The following is a 14,450-nucleotide window of genomic DNA, read 5'->3' on the forward strand; positions in this document are numbered from 1 at the left end:
TTTGTATTTTTTTTTTACATCTACATAACCATGTCTACTTTAGTACTTTTTAACTATGTTTGATTGATTGTATAATTTTTGTATTGTTTTTTTTTAGCTTGTTCAGGGACAACAGATGAATAACAGCCTTTTGGCTAATTCTGGTGCATTTGCAGAAATGCTAATTAATGTACACTGTCCCTGCTAAATAAACAAATAAAATAAAATAAATAAAACTTTATGATCCCACTGAACTTATATTATGTTAAACGAACTTAAAACAGTTTGCGTAATTGTAAAATTAAGTTAGAACATGATTAACTTAGTTTAATAATTTACAATGACCTAAAAACATATGCTGTTAGGACTAATTGATAATAACTTTTTACAGTGTAGGCAATGTACAGCAATCATTTCATACTTTGATATTCGATTTTAGGAATTCTATATATTTCCTAGGCATTCTATAGAATGCTGGATTTTACACATTGCTGGTAACATTTTATTATTGAAGTGGATAATCATGATGTATTGTTTGGCATGCTAGATAATAGAGATGAATAGATGTATTTATTGATAGTTTACAATATGGTATATTTGAAATCAAAATGTAAAAATATGTTATAAAAACATGTGCTTTCAAATTGTTTTTACTTTTACTTTACTTTTTAAGTAGATTTACTACATTTTGGTAAGGTAAGTCATTGCAAACAATTAAAATGGGCTGAATTTAAACAAACAAATTAAGTTGAACATTACTAAATTCAATTAATTTGTTTAAATCCAGCCCATTTAAATTGTTTGCAACCACTTACCCCTGAAAAAACTTAGCAAATCAAATGAATAATTTTTTCAATGTGTAAAATTATTATAATGATGACAGTGGGTCCATGTTTACAGTGTAGTCTGACTAGCATTCCTGTGCTAATGTACTGTACTATTTCTCTCCATGTTGAGCTGTTTTGTTTACAAGCTGATCATAAATCATGATATTGGAGCTCTTCTGGGGCGCAGGGCTGTGTTGAGGGTCACGCCAGGGTCATCTGCTAAAATCATTAGCCTCTTGAACGTGCACAAGCGCATCCATGGCTCCTGCAACAAATCTAGCCCAACCGCTTAGCCGTATCACCCATTCAAAACAAGACAGCACCAATGCCAAAGAAAACCAGGCACTCCAAACGGCCCGCCATCAGACACGTATTCAAGATTAATGAATGGAAAGAAGCTCTCATATATAGGATATATGGCGACATGGTTGAAACGTGGGATATGTTGGTGATTAGCATTTCTAAGCGTGTTAGCCTGGGTTCAGAGGTCACGGATCAGGTTTGAGGTGTCTGTTACTGATGAAGAAACCACATGTTCTAAGCACGAGGTGAGTTGCTTTAATAATTTTTGAGCACTTTCACATATGCATCAGGATCCTGCTACCGCATTGTTGCATAATCCTGCTGCTGTAGACAGCAAGTCTGCAGTTCCTCTGTGTTTATAAAACAGAGAAAATTGACTGAGAATGAGAAAAATGTGTTGAAAGTCAAAACAGGTATGAGAACTGTTATGTGAGATCTTACCAACATCAACGCGTCAGAAGACAGTGTTTAGCCTGCTTTAAAGTACAGTCATCGTGTGATCCGCAAGTCGTAAAGGTCCCATGGTGGTTTTGAGATTCCCTTCCGAGCTGTTTTGTTGTGATTGTCCACATGTAGATAATGGCCCTGGTGCCCTGAAGGCCTGCAGGCCAGACGGCAGGCCTTAATTCAATATCCCTGAAGCGACTGGAGTGAAGATCCACACGTGTGCTGGAGGAATCATCTCTAGGTTTGACACCATGGCCTCGGATCAAAGGATAGGCATAAATAGAGCAGTCTGGGCACAGTGTGTACAAAGCAGTCCACTGACAGAATCACGCACAGATCAGCCATTTTAACTGAAGGTAAAAAAAAACGTGTCACAAATTATAGAGTGAAACCCAGGATAATTCGATCCATACTGCAAACCTGGAGATGAAAACCACAAGTACTGTCATCCTTCATCTCAAGCACAGAAGGCTCAACTGCTTCAGGGGTTTCAGTTGTTTTGAATTAAGAACCCCCCAACTATGATGATTGGCTTTGCAGACTGCCATCCTAAAATATAATGCAATATGTCTGGTACATTTAAACTGAAATGTGGTGTATATTTACTGTAGTCAACATTCGAAGTGGATTAAAAAGCTTATGACAGCTTTTTACAGCTATGAAAGCTTATTAAAACACAATACTAAATTACATACAGTTTATTATTTATATTAGATAATATACAACACAATATTAAAAATGTGTATATAAAAACAATTATTTAAATGAAGTAGATTGTATTGAGTTTACAATCATATTAAAATGATCTATGAATTAACATGTGACACAGAGACTACGTCTAAACGAATCTAGATAAATTGGAAAATGCCAAAGTCCACAATATCCATTTTTAATGTTTCCCAAAAGGTGATCATCAACTTTGAAATATTTTTTCCCCTGTTAATCAATTATGGAGAGCATTTTCCAAAAGATACCTTTCAATTGCCTAAAATGCCTTTACAGCGCTTGCGGATTTAAGCGTGGCCAATATAGGCGATCACCCAGGGCGGCATCTTGCTGGGGGCGGCACGGGGAGATGGTGCAAAAGAAAGAAAAAATGTGCCTCTGTAAAAATCATATGTGCCTCTGTATGCTTCGAGATACAATTTATTTTATGCAAGTGTATTAATCCCAAGAGAGGTAGGCTAATCCCACAATAAATATGTTAGTGGGCATTTATATTTGCCGTCGGTTGTAAGCGCAAGTTTGTTTTACTCGATGGTGCAAGCAAACTGAAGCATGCGCACAGAGAACTATTCTAACGCGCCTCACACACACTGCTCCTGATCCCAGTGTGAATCCCAGTTGTTAACATGCACGTCGATAAAACAAGCGCCGCTCATGCTCACAACTTTATGACACGAGGTGTCGGCACGCAGCAAGTTTTGCTACTTGACAAAACTGAAGAGTAATATGATGATAACCTTATTTTGACTAAGCATTGCTGTGAAGCAGAAAGTAGGGATAAAGAGTCAGGGAAGTAAGACTAGATTAATTCTCGGCCTTGAGTTGAGTCTAAGATGAACAGGTAATTCTATAAAATATATTTGTTTGTGCTTTATAGAATTGTCAAAATTAATATTCATGCAAAAGATTAGCATATGCCTTCAGTTTTGTCTTTACATTGTTTTCCAGTTACATTTAGGAATGCCTTCTGGGCAGGGGGGGGGAGGGGTGGGTCGTATATGGGGTGGTTCGCCCAGGGTGCTATTCAAGCTAGAACCGCCACTGCTTAACAGTATGGTCTGAACGCCAAAACAAAGAGAAAGTGTCTTATTTCCACAAAAATTACACATCCTACAGACACTGGATCTTTAAATGGTAGTGTATGTATACACATGATGGCAAAATAAATGTGACATTATAAATGTCTTTTGTTAAATTTTTTTTTATTTTTATAATTCTCTGGAACATAATTAAAATTAAATTGTAAGCACTTCTCTCTTTATGTCGTGTCCTTTGGAAGCCCAAATAGCAGCGTTTGGATTTAAGCTTTCTCTATGCTTAACAGCGCCTCTGGCCATGCCACTTTGCTGCGCAGGGTGCATGTGTGTGGTGAATGCGTGTAACCTGAAGCATTTGTGATCTTACTAAAACAGGTGTATTTTTTGTAGTCCCTAAACTTTGTTCACTGTAGGCTTTTAAGCAAGTTTCTCCCTTTGTATTGAACTTTGAGTATATTACATTTAGAGATGTTGTTTATGTTCACACATCAACATTATACATTAACTAGGGTTTAAAATATGATTTCATAGTGGACCACACTTTAAAAGCAAATTCAAGCAGTGTTAATCGTTCATTTTTCAGTAACTAGTTTAAAGATGTTTTTTTTTCACTCTTTTTAAAGATATTTTTAGAAATATTCCTTTTCTTGAATTTAAGTTTTTTTAGTTGTTCAAAAACTGACTCCTCTCGTAAAATTCCAGTCCACATTAGTCATTCTGAATGTTGAATAGATTTGAAAACTACACTTTTTTGTAGAATATTTCTGCAGACCAAATATAATGTTTCCTTACTTTCCAAACAACAAATTTTCAACCTAAACGGTTTTGCTATCCAAACAAACCACTATATTGCTTAAATAAATTTTCTGTTACCTCCTGGTGATCCTTGACCCCAGTTTCTCTAATCCCTAACCTACTTAATCTACCTTGATTTTAATTTATTTTCTTAACCTGATGGACATATGACTGACAGAGAGATACTGTGAGAAACACTTTTCTTAAGATGTTGATTTCTTGTCTTCACTTACTTCCATTTGAATGTAAATTTAGTTTCTGAAAGCTTCTTCCTCCACACTTGTTTGCATTCTTCTATAATGGTTTCTCATTTACAAAAGTGTTTCTTTTGACCTTAACTACTAATTGTTTTCCAATCAGAGTATTATTACACCCTTTAAAAGCTCTTTTGAATGTTGTCTGGTGTTTACAGAACATTCACAATTCAAATAAAGAGACAGCTGTGAAGCTTTCCTCTAAAATGATGGCATACTTTAAAAATAAGGTACAAAGTGATGCCAGAGAAAAAACTTTTTAGTTCCTTCTCCAGCTTTTAGTGAAAATTCTTTTCAAAGTGTAAAGAACAATTTATTGAAATATACAGGTGAAGTCAGAATTATCAACCCCCTTTTAAATTGTTTTCTTTTTCTTTTTTTTAAATATTTCTCACATGATGTTTACAGAGCTAGGAAATTTCACAGTGTGTCTGATAATATTTTTTCTTCTGAAGAAAGTCTTATTTGTTTTATTTCGGATTTTTATTTTTTATTTGTTTTATTTCGTTTTTTTTTAAATAAAAGCAGTTTTAATTTTTTTAAATAAAAATTTTAAGGTCAAAATTAGTAGCCCCTTTAAGCTATATATTTATGATAGTCTACAGAACAAACCATCATCATACAGTAACTTGCCTAATTACCCTAACCTGCCTAGTTAACCTAATTAACCTAGTTAAGTCTTTAAATGCCACTTTAAGCTGTATAAAAGTGTCTTGGTAAAATATCTGATAAAATATTATTTACTGTCATCATGACAAAGATAAAATAAATCAGTTATCAGAAATGAGTTATTAAAACTAGTTTGTTTAGAAATGTGTTGAAAAATGTACTGTACCTACTGTTTTTAATTAACATACACAATGTTAATACATACCAGGGTTTTGAAGTATTAACATCTTCAATGCACCTTTATAAAACATGGTAATGCAAAAGTTACATTATTACATCATGGTAACAAAGCCAAAGCTTTTCCACAAGCAGAAAAAAATTTAAACCAACAAATGCTCAGTGACATTCACACAATGACACAAACTTAACATCAAAATTCCTCATCATCATGGAAACACACGACACTAAAGTAATGCAATAAGCATTATTTACCAACATTAGATTCATTCATTCATTCATTCATTCATTCATTCATTCATTCACTTTCCTTCGGTTTAGTCTCTGATTTATCAAAGGTTGCCACAGCAGAATGAACCCCCAACAGTAGTATGATTAGTAACATAAATCGAATACACATAACTGATGAGACAAAAAAATAAAATGAAAATAACCGTATGCCAATATAGCAAAACAAAACATAAAACTTGAAGTGTCATGCAGGGAATTACGGGGTAAATCAATTTATGATTATTATATTATATCCGTAGATGGTTAGAAAACTTAACAAAACAGGTTAGAGATTTTTATTGTCAATCAATCACAGCCATTTGCAGAATGTAGAACCTTTTTCATCTAGAAACATCAACTTCATGGAATCATCAATGCCAATGAGAACCTTAATTTTTAGGATACATTACATTCAAGGGTTTTTATTTGTCACTAAAAAAAAACACTTTAAAAATGACATTTAAGCAGTGTTATTGGTTTATTATTCAGTAAGTAATTCACATCTTCATGGAATCATCAATGCCAATAAGAACCTTTATTTGCAATATTTGACAATGCTGAGTGATAACAACACTGAAACTGTTTCTACTTTTAGTTCAACTATTCCAGGGGATCTGAAGTGCTTTTAGCGTTTTGTTTTCATTCTTTCTGTAACTCAATCACATGTAACTTGAGGCCAGACACAATCACTTGATGTTTTCAAACTGTTTTGCTTTCAAAATAATCACAAAGAGAGCAAATGCGGAAGCAGGTCAAACTGCAACAAGAGGCTTTATGTGGCGATATCATTTACCACCTCTTTTGTCTTCCACTGTTCTGATGCTGTTGCTGCCTCTTTGTTATTTGACTGACAATGTTTGTTTGAACGAACAATTAATCATAAAAGATGGAGCAGATTCAGGAAAGGGAGAAGCTCTGGTGAACCAAAAGTATTTGGATAGAGAACATAACAGTCATCTAGACTTCTTTTTTTCCCTTGATGACAGAGTAGATGAATGTAAATTTGTCACACTTTTACAGAAAGCGACCAATGGAATATTGATTGCAGATGTGCAAGATCATGTCTGAAGGGTGAAAAATGAAAGAGCGAGCGATGGCAGATGGCGGGGCAGAACCCCTGAGGCTAAGAGCAATGCTATACCCTGAGACCAGGACACCTAATAATGCCCCGCTGAGCTTCCCACCTGCGGCTCAATGTTATCTCATCTCTCTGCCCTATTGTGCATCTCATTGGCTGTAATGATGGAGCAGAGATCCACACTACAATCCAGATCTCTCCCTGGAGAGATGGACCCTGGGAACAGCTCTGCAATCAATGAAGACTCCCCATTACATGCAACCATTAAAATCACAGCCGATGCACAGAGATGGGAGCTTTGAAGGTCAGTCATCGACATGGAGACATGTCCAATCCACATATTTGAGTGTAAAAGTCAATTCCTGAACAGTGGTTTATATATGACACATAGTCATGAACCAAAATTGTGGCTAGCAATCAGTTAAGCTAAATACAAAAAAAAAATTATAAAAAATAAATAAATAAAATCATGATAGTCATGGCTGCATTATTAAATTATGCATTTTGAAAAGCATAAAAAATACCTTCTCATTTATTCACGTCACACTGATCTGCCAATTTAAGCAGAAAGAAAATATAGCTACATGGGTCCCACTTTATATTTAGTGGTCTTAACTAATACGTAAAATGTAAACAGAAATTAATCATTCGTTAAAATGTACTTATTGTGTAAATACAGGTTTTTAAATTGTACTTATGATGGGTTAAAAACCTGCATGTAATTATATATGTAATTCTTCAATTAGATTACACATAATTAGCATCTTGTTAGCATGAATTTAGTATAAATAAGCATGTTACTACAATGTTTAAAGAACAAAATAGCATGTTGCTAGTATGATTAGCATTTCATTAGTATGTTTCTAGCATGATTAGTATGTTTCTAGTATGGATTGGTATGTTGTTAGTATGTCCAATGTAAAGTCAATGGCAGTTTTTTTTACAATGAAATACAATAGGACAGTTGCTAGGCTGTGGCTAGTAAGTTGAAAGGTCATCAGTGATCGGCAGATTGGTAGTCGAGTTAAATGTGTCAGGGTTCTGCCACTTTGGTCTTGTAAATTCTTGTTTTGGTGGCAGAGCTCTGACACTACTCCACGTCTGGTCCTGTTTCTGTCTCTGTGTGTGCGCGCGCGCGCCGTCGTGGGTGTACGCAGAGTGTGCGCGCTGCCACTTGATGTGGCCGCGCACGCTCTGCGTCCCTCAGACGCGCGCGCTCTTGTACTAGTGTTTGTGTTTGTTCTGTCAGCAGCGCGCTGCTTTATTCTCGGCGCCTCCGTCTAGTTGGTTTCAGTTTTGGTTGGCGCTGAGATGAAGCATGCGCGTTGCTTATGTGTGAGCGCACGGTAAGGTATTTATCTATCGTGTGCTCGTGTCTTGCGTCTCTTGTCAAAGCACGTGGCTTGGTGTTTACATTGTGGTCACGTGCTTTAGTGTTGCGTTATGTGAGCGCATGGCTATTGTCTCTCTGTGTCATGCGCTCTCCCGTCTATTGTCTAGTCCCACCCTCCTTGTTAACCCATATTTAGTTAATTGTGTTCACCTGTGTTTCAATTTACTTTTTTGCTTTATAATCCCCCTCATGTTTTCAGTCCTTTGTCAGTTCGTCGTTCAATATTACTCTGTCTTGTTGTCTCCAGTCCTGTTTTGTCCTGCCAGCCCTGTCAAGTTTGTTTTTGCCTTTTTATTAATGTTTTCCCCTTCGGGGTAGTTTTGTTTTGCCTTTTATTTTTATTTGTAGTTTATAATAAATATTCCTTCATTTTTCTGCAATTGGGTCTGCACTCCTCTTTTTCCCTCACCGCCCGTGACAGTACGAACTGACCAAAAATGAGGACCCAGCAGAGTGAAGACAGCCCCTTCTCCAGCCGCATACTGCAGCTCATCAGTCTGCAGTCGCTGCGGCAACGTGGCATGAAGGTGGAAAGTTTTGCGGCTAAATTTTGTGTGGCAGCAGAGGGGCTGGGGTTTAATGATCAAGCCCTGGTGAACCTCCTTAACTATGCCCTCGACAAGCCCCTCAATGTCCAGCAGATGCTGAAATTGGGAGGGCTATCTTACCATCAGTTTGTGGAGCATTTGGTTCATCAGGCTGCTTATGGCGAACATCCCAATCCCAGCTCTCTGTTGCCCTCTGCTCTGCAGCTAAAGGAGAGAGTGATCCTTCAAGAGAAGAGGATCCCTTACACCAGCGCCACCTCCCAACACATGTCCAGCCCGCAAGGGCTGACCCGCACTCAAAAGCGGAGGTTAAAGAGGAAGACCTCTGCTGCAGTGCCGGCTCCAGCCCCAGAGCGCCCTCCAGTGTCGGCTCCAGCCCCAGAGCGCCCTCCAGTGTCGGCTCCAGCCCCAGAGCGCCCTCCAGTGTCGGCTCCAGCCCCTGAGCGCCCTCCAGTGTCGGCTCCAGCCCCTGAGCGCCCTCCAGTGTCGGCTCCAGCCCCTGAGCGCCCTCCAGTGTCGGCTCCAGCCCCTGAGCGCCCTCCAGTGTCGGCTCCAGCCCCTGAGCGCCCTCCAGTGTCGGCTCCAGCCCCTGAGCGCCCTCCAGTGTCGGCTCCAGCCCCTGAGCGCCCTCCAGTGTCGGCTCCAGCCCCTGAGCGCCCTCCAGTGTCGGCTCCAGCCCCTGAGCGCCCTCCAGTGTCGGCTCCAGCCCCTGAGCGCCCTCCAGTGTCGGCTCCAGCCCCTGAGCGCCCTCCAGTGTCGGCTCCAGCCCCTGAGCGCCCTCCAGTGTCGGCTCCAGCCCCTGAGCGCCCTCCAGTGTCGGCTCCAGCCCCTGAGCGCCCTCCAGTGTCGGCTCCAGCCCCTGAGCGCCCTCCAGTGTCGGCTCCAGCCCCTGAGCGCCCTCCAGTGTCGGCTCCAGCCCCTGAGCGCCCTCCAGTGTCGGCTCCAGCCCCTGAGCGCCCTCCAGTGTCGGCTCCAGCCCCTGAGCGCCCTCCAGTGTCGGCTCCAGCCCCTGAGCGCCCTCCAGTGTCGGCTCCAGCCCCTGAGCGCCCTCCAGTGTCGGCTCCAGCCCCTGAGCGCCCTCCAGTGTCGGCTCCAGCCCCTGAGCGCCCTCCAGTGTCGGCTCCAGCCCCTGAGCGCCCTCCAGTGTCGGCTCCAGCCCCTGAGCGCCCTCCAGTGTCGGCTCCAGCCCCTGAGCGCCCTCCAGTGTCGGCTCCAGCCCCTGAGCGCCCTCCAGTGTCGGCTCCAGCCCCTGAGCGCCCTCCAGTGTCGGCTCCAGCCCCTGAGCGCCCTCCAGTGTCGGCTCCAGCCCCTGAGCGCCCTCCAGTGTCGGCTCCAGCCCCTGAGCGCCCTCCAGTGTCGGCTCCAGCCCCTGAGCGCCCTCCAGTGTCGGCTCCAGCCCCTGAGCGCCCTCCAGTGTCGGCTCCAGCCCCTGAGCGCCCTCCAGTGTCGGCTCCAGCCCCTGAGCGCCCTCCAGTGTCGGCTCCAGCCCCTGAGCGCCCTCCAGTGTCGGCTCCAGCCCCTGAGCGCCCTCCAGTGTCGGCTCCAGCCCCTGAGCGCCCTCCAGTGTCGGCTCCAGCCCCTGAGCGCCCTCCAGTGTCGGCTCCAGCCCCTGAGCGCCCTCCAGTGTCGGCTCCAGCCCCTGAGCGCCCTCCAGTGTCGGCTCCAGCCCCTGAGCGCCCTCCAGTGTCGGCTCCAGCCCCTGAGCGCCCTCCAGTGTCGGCTCCAGCCCCTGAGCGCCCTCCAGTGTCGGCTCCAGCCCCTGAGCGCCCTCCAGTGTCGGCTCCAGCCCCTGAGCGCCCTCCAGTGTCGGCTCCAGCCCCTGAGCGCCCTCCAGTGTCGGCTCCAGCCCCTGAGCGCCCTCCAGTGTCGGCTCCAGCCCCTGAGCGCCCTCCAGTGTCGGCTCCAGCCCCTGAGCGCCCTCCAGTGTCGGCTCCAGCCCCTGAGCGCCCTCCAGTGTCGGCTCCAGCCCCTGAGCGCCCTCCAGTGTCGGCTCCAGCCCCTGAGCGCCCTCCAGTGTCGGCTCCAGCCCCTGAGCGCCCTCCAGTGTCGGCTCCAGCCCCTGAGCGCCCTCCAGTGTCGGCTCCAGCCCCTGAGCGCCCTCCAGTGTCGGCTCCAGCCCCTGAGCGCCCTCCAGTGTCGGCTCCAGCCCCTGAGCGCCCTCCAGTGTCGGCTCCAGCCCCTGAGCGCCCTCCAGTGTCGGCTCCAGCCCCTGAGCGCCCTCCAGTGTCGGCTCCAGCCCCTGAGCGCCCTCCAGTGTCGGCTCCAGCCCCTGAGCGCCCTCCAGTGTCGGCTCCAGCCCCTGAGCGCCCTCCAGTGTCGGCTCCAGCCCCTGAGCGCCCTCCAGTGTCGGCTCCAGCCCCTGAGCGCCCTCCAGTGTCGGCTCCAGCCCCTGAGCGCCCTCCAGTGTCGGCTCCAGCCCCTGAGCGCCCTCCAGTGTCGGCTCCAGCCCCTGAGCGCCCTCCAGTGTCGGCTCCAGCCCCTGAGCGCCACTCAGTGCCGGTCCCAGTCCGGCTCCTTGCCCTGCCGGCGCCACCCAGACGTCTTGCCCAGCCGGCCCCAGCTCGGCTCCTTGCCCTGCCGGCGCCACCCAGACGTCTTGCCCAGCCGGCCACAACCCGGCTCCTTGCCCTGCCGGCGCCACCCAGACGCCTTGCCCTGCCGGCGCCACCCAGACGCCTTGCCCTGCCGGCGCCAACCAGACGTCTAGCCCTGCCGGCATCAGCCCGGCTCCTTGCCCTGCCGGCGCCACCCAGACGTCTTGCCCAGCCGGCCCCAGCTCGGCTCCTTGCCCTGCCGGCGCCACCCAGACGTCTTGCCCAGCCGGCCACAACCCGGCTCCTTGCCCTGCCGGCGCCACCCAGACGCCTTGCCCTGCCGGCGCCACCCAGACGCCTTGCCCTGCCGGCGCCAACCAGACGTCTAGCCCTGCCGGCATCAGCCCGGCTCCTTGCCCTGCCGGCGCCACCCAGACGTCTTGCCCTGCCGGCGCCACCCAGACGTCTTGCCCAGCCGACCCCAGCCCGGCCCCTTGCCCTGCCGGCACCACCCAGACGTCTTGCCCTGCCGGCCCCAGCCCGGCTCCTTGCCCTGCCGGCACAACCCAGACGTCTTGCCCTGCCGGCCCCAGCCCGGCTCCTTGCCCTGCCGGCGCCAACCAGACGTCTAGCCCTGCCGGCACCAGCCCAGCTCCCTGCCCTGCCGGCTCCCCTCTGGTCTCCAGCCCTGCCGGCTTCAGCCCAGCCGCTTCTAGCACAGCCGGCTCCCCACAGGCCTCCAGCCCAGCCGGCTCCCCACCGACCTCCTGCCTTGTCTCCCCTGATAGACTCTCCCTGGGTCGTCCCTCCTGCTCCTCCCTGGTGTTCCTTTCCTCCACCCTGGACGGACCCACCGGCTCCACCCTGGTTCCCTGCTGGGGCTCCTGACCCGCTGGACCCACCCTGGACTGATCCTCCCTTGTCTTGCCCTCCCATCCCTCCCTTGTTTGTCGTTTTGGGTCTGGCTTGGCTTCCCTCCCTCCCCCCCTTCATGTCGTCTTGCCTGTTCACCTCCCTGTCTTGTGTCTGTTGATGTTGCCAGTTTTGTTGTCTTGTAGTGTTTCTTGTCTGTCTTGTACCTTGTTGGATGTTCCCTTTAGGGACGCCAGGTGGCGTCCCTTTTGGGGGGGGCTAGTGTCAGGGTTCTGCCACTTTGGTCTTGTAAATTCTTGTTTTGGTGGCAGAGCTCTGACACTACTCCACGTCTGGTCCTGTTTCTGTCTCTGTGTGTGCGCGCGCGCGCCGTCGTGGGTGTACGCAGAGTGTGCGCGCTGCCACTTGATGTGGCCGCGCACGCTCTGCGTCCCTCAGACGCGCGCGCTCTTGTACTAGTGTTTGTGTTTGTTCTGTCAGCAGCGCGCTGCTTTATTCTCGGCGCCTCCGTCTAGTTGGTTTCAGTTTTGGTTGGCGCTGAGATGAAGCATGCGCGTTGCTTATGTGTGAGCGCACGGTAAGGTATTTATCTATCGTGTGCTCGTGTCTTGCGTCTCTTGTCAAAGCACGTGGCTTGGTGTTTACATTGTGGTCACGTGCTTTTGTCGTGTGCTTCAGTGTTGCGTTATGTGAGCGCATGGCTATTGTCTCTCTGTGTCATGCGCTCTCCCGTCTATTGTCTAGTCCCACCCTCCTTGTTAACCCATATTTAGTTAATTGTGTTCACCTGTGTTTCAATTTACTTTTTTGCTTTATAATCCCCCTCATGTTTTCAGTCCTTTGTCAGTTCGTCGTTCAATATTACTCTGTCTTGTTGTCTCCAGTCCTGTTTTGTCCTGCCAGCCCTGTCAAGTTTGTTTTTGCCTTTTTATTAATGTTTTCCCCTTCGGGGTAGTTTTGTTTTGCCTTTAATTTTTATTTGTAGTTTATAATAAATATTCCTTCATTTTTCTGCAATTGGGTCTGCACTCCTCTTTTTCCCTCACCGCCCGTGTCAAAATGAGCCCAACCTTAAGTCTGAATGACAGTCTGGCGCAAAGTTATGAGGTCACAAAATTTGGTCTATTGTCAAGTCAATGGGACTTTTCCAAATTTTCCTGGTCAGTGTGCGGAAAACCGTAAATGGGATCAGTTGGAAAAACTATTACAACTTAATTCAGTATAGTTTTGAGGTTTGGAGTTAGTTTGATGGTCATAGTATGAACGGTCCAGGAGGAGATGCGTTCTTAAAATATTCTAAGAAAAATAATAAGTTTATATAGTAAAACAGTATGTTGGCTTTTTCAAGCCACCATAATTACACTGTTGACCATACTTTGCACCACAAGTCATCCTTAAAAAAAACACTGTAAAAAATACTGATTGCCTTTCATTTTTAAGCTGAATTAAATTAACCCTATGAGTCCATTGAACTCATATTATGTTAAACTGACTTGCGTAACTTATGAAATTAAGTTAGAACATTATAAACTTAGTTAAATAAGTAATAATAAACTAAAACATGTTATCATGACTATTTGATCATATATTTTTTTACAGTGTATCCACACCATCAAACCAGTCCCTAACCATACCTGTGTCCCAACAAAAATTCAGAAGCTCCAGAAGTGTTCTTCAATACATTATGTACACAGTAAGTACACTGTTTTTATATTTTGATAAATGTACATAGTACATAATATAAGGCCACCTAATATAAAGTGCGACCACTACATGGACTGCATATTTCACATTAGGAAATCCATGAGGTTAAAAGACAATGGTTTAAAATTCACTTGCATTTGGAGTAGATGTGGTTTTCGTTAACCACTGTATGTCTTGTGGTCTATATTATTGGCTACCCAGAGTATATGAAACCACTTAAATGTGAAACCCATTTAACCAAGTTGTCTGTATTCCTTTTCTTGCCATGTCATGATAATAACTTTTACACACTGCTGGATATCAAGTTAACCCTTCTCAAAGGAAATGTTTTTTTTTTTTAATCATGAAATATTTTATGTTATATATTGTATATTATATATTATTTTATAGTATATTGGTTCTTTTCATTGCTTTTAAAGTGAACTAACTGAACATAAACATAGGAGGTTTGAAAAATGCTGATTGAGAAGAGAATTTTCGATGGCACATTAAGGTTGTTGGATCTGAACACTTCACATACATATATGGATCCATATGTTCTGTTGATCTAGCAATTAGTTGTCTCAACATGACCACCAGTTTATTTATTTGTTTTGAATTCTGGGTCTTTGCAAGTTACAGGAAACGATGGGGAGAAGGAAGGAGTGAGATCAGGGAATGACCCGGGCCGGGTTTAAACTCAGGTCACCCAAACATAAGATACAATGTCAGAGCATGTGAATTAGGTCTCAGACTAACTTTGTAGTATTAAATAAATAATAAAGAAATATTTTGTTTATATAAGGCACTATTCATTCATTCCTTTTCTCTTCGGCTTAATCTTTTTATCAATCCGA

The 14,450-nt window shown here is 45.0% G+C and overlaps 1 protein-coding gene across 2 annotated transcripts; it reads right to left on the reverse strand.

Moving 5' to 3' along the window:
- Positions 1–6,854: 6,854 nt before the first annotated feature.
- On the reverse strand, positions 6,855–12,854 carry LOC141381262 (uncharacterized). 2 transcript variants are annotated; one of them, XM_073944936.1, is made up of 2 exons: positions 10,994–12,168; positions 6,855–10,001 (listed from the first exon to the last, which is right to left on the reverse strand). In XM_073944936.1, exons 1-2 carry the CDS (start codon positions 12,028–12,030, stop codon positions 8,813–8,815), a joined length of 2,226 nt encoding a protein of 741 aa, XP_073801037.1. In that variant the 5' UTR covers positions 12,031–12,168; the 3' UTR covers positions 6,855–8,812. The 2 variants fall into 2 exon arrangements, with proteins under 2 accessions (XP_073801037.1, XP_073801036.1); XM_073944935.1 differs by having other exon boundaries at positions 7,594–9,452; positions 11,116–12,854.
- Between the last annotated feature and the right edge of the window lie 1,596 nt (positions 12,855–14,450).

The sequence above is a fragment of the Danio rerio genome, chromosome 3 (assembly GCF_049306965.1).
Source record: "Danio rerio strain Tuebingen ecotype United States chromosome 3, GRCz12tu, whole genome shotgun sequence".
In the NCBI taxonomy this organism is placed as follows: Eukaryota; Metazoa; Chordata; class Actinopteri; order Cypriniformes; family Danionidae; genus Danio; species Danio rerio.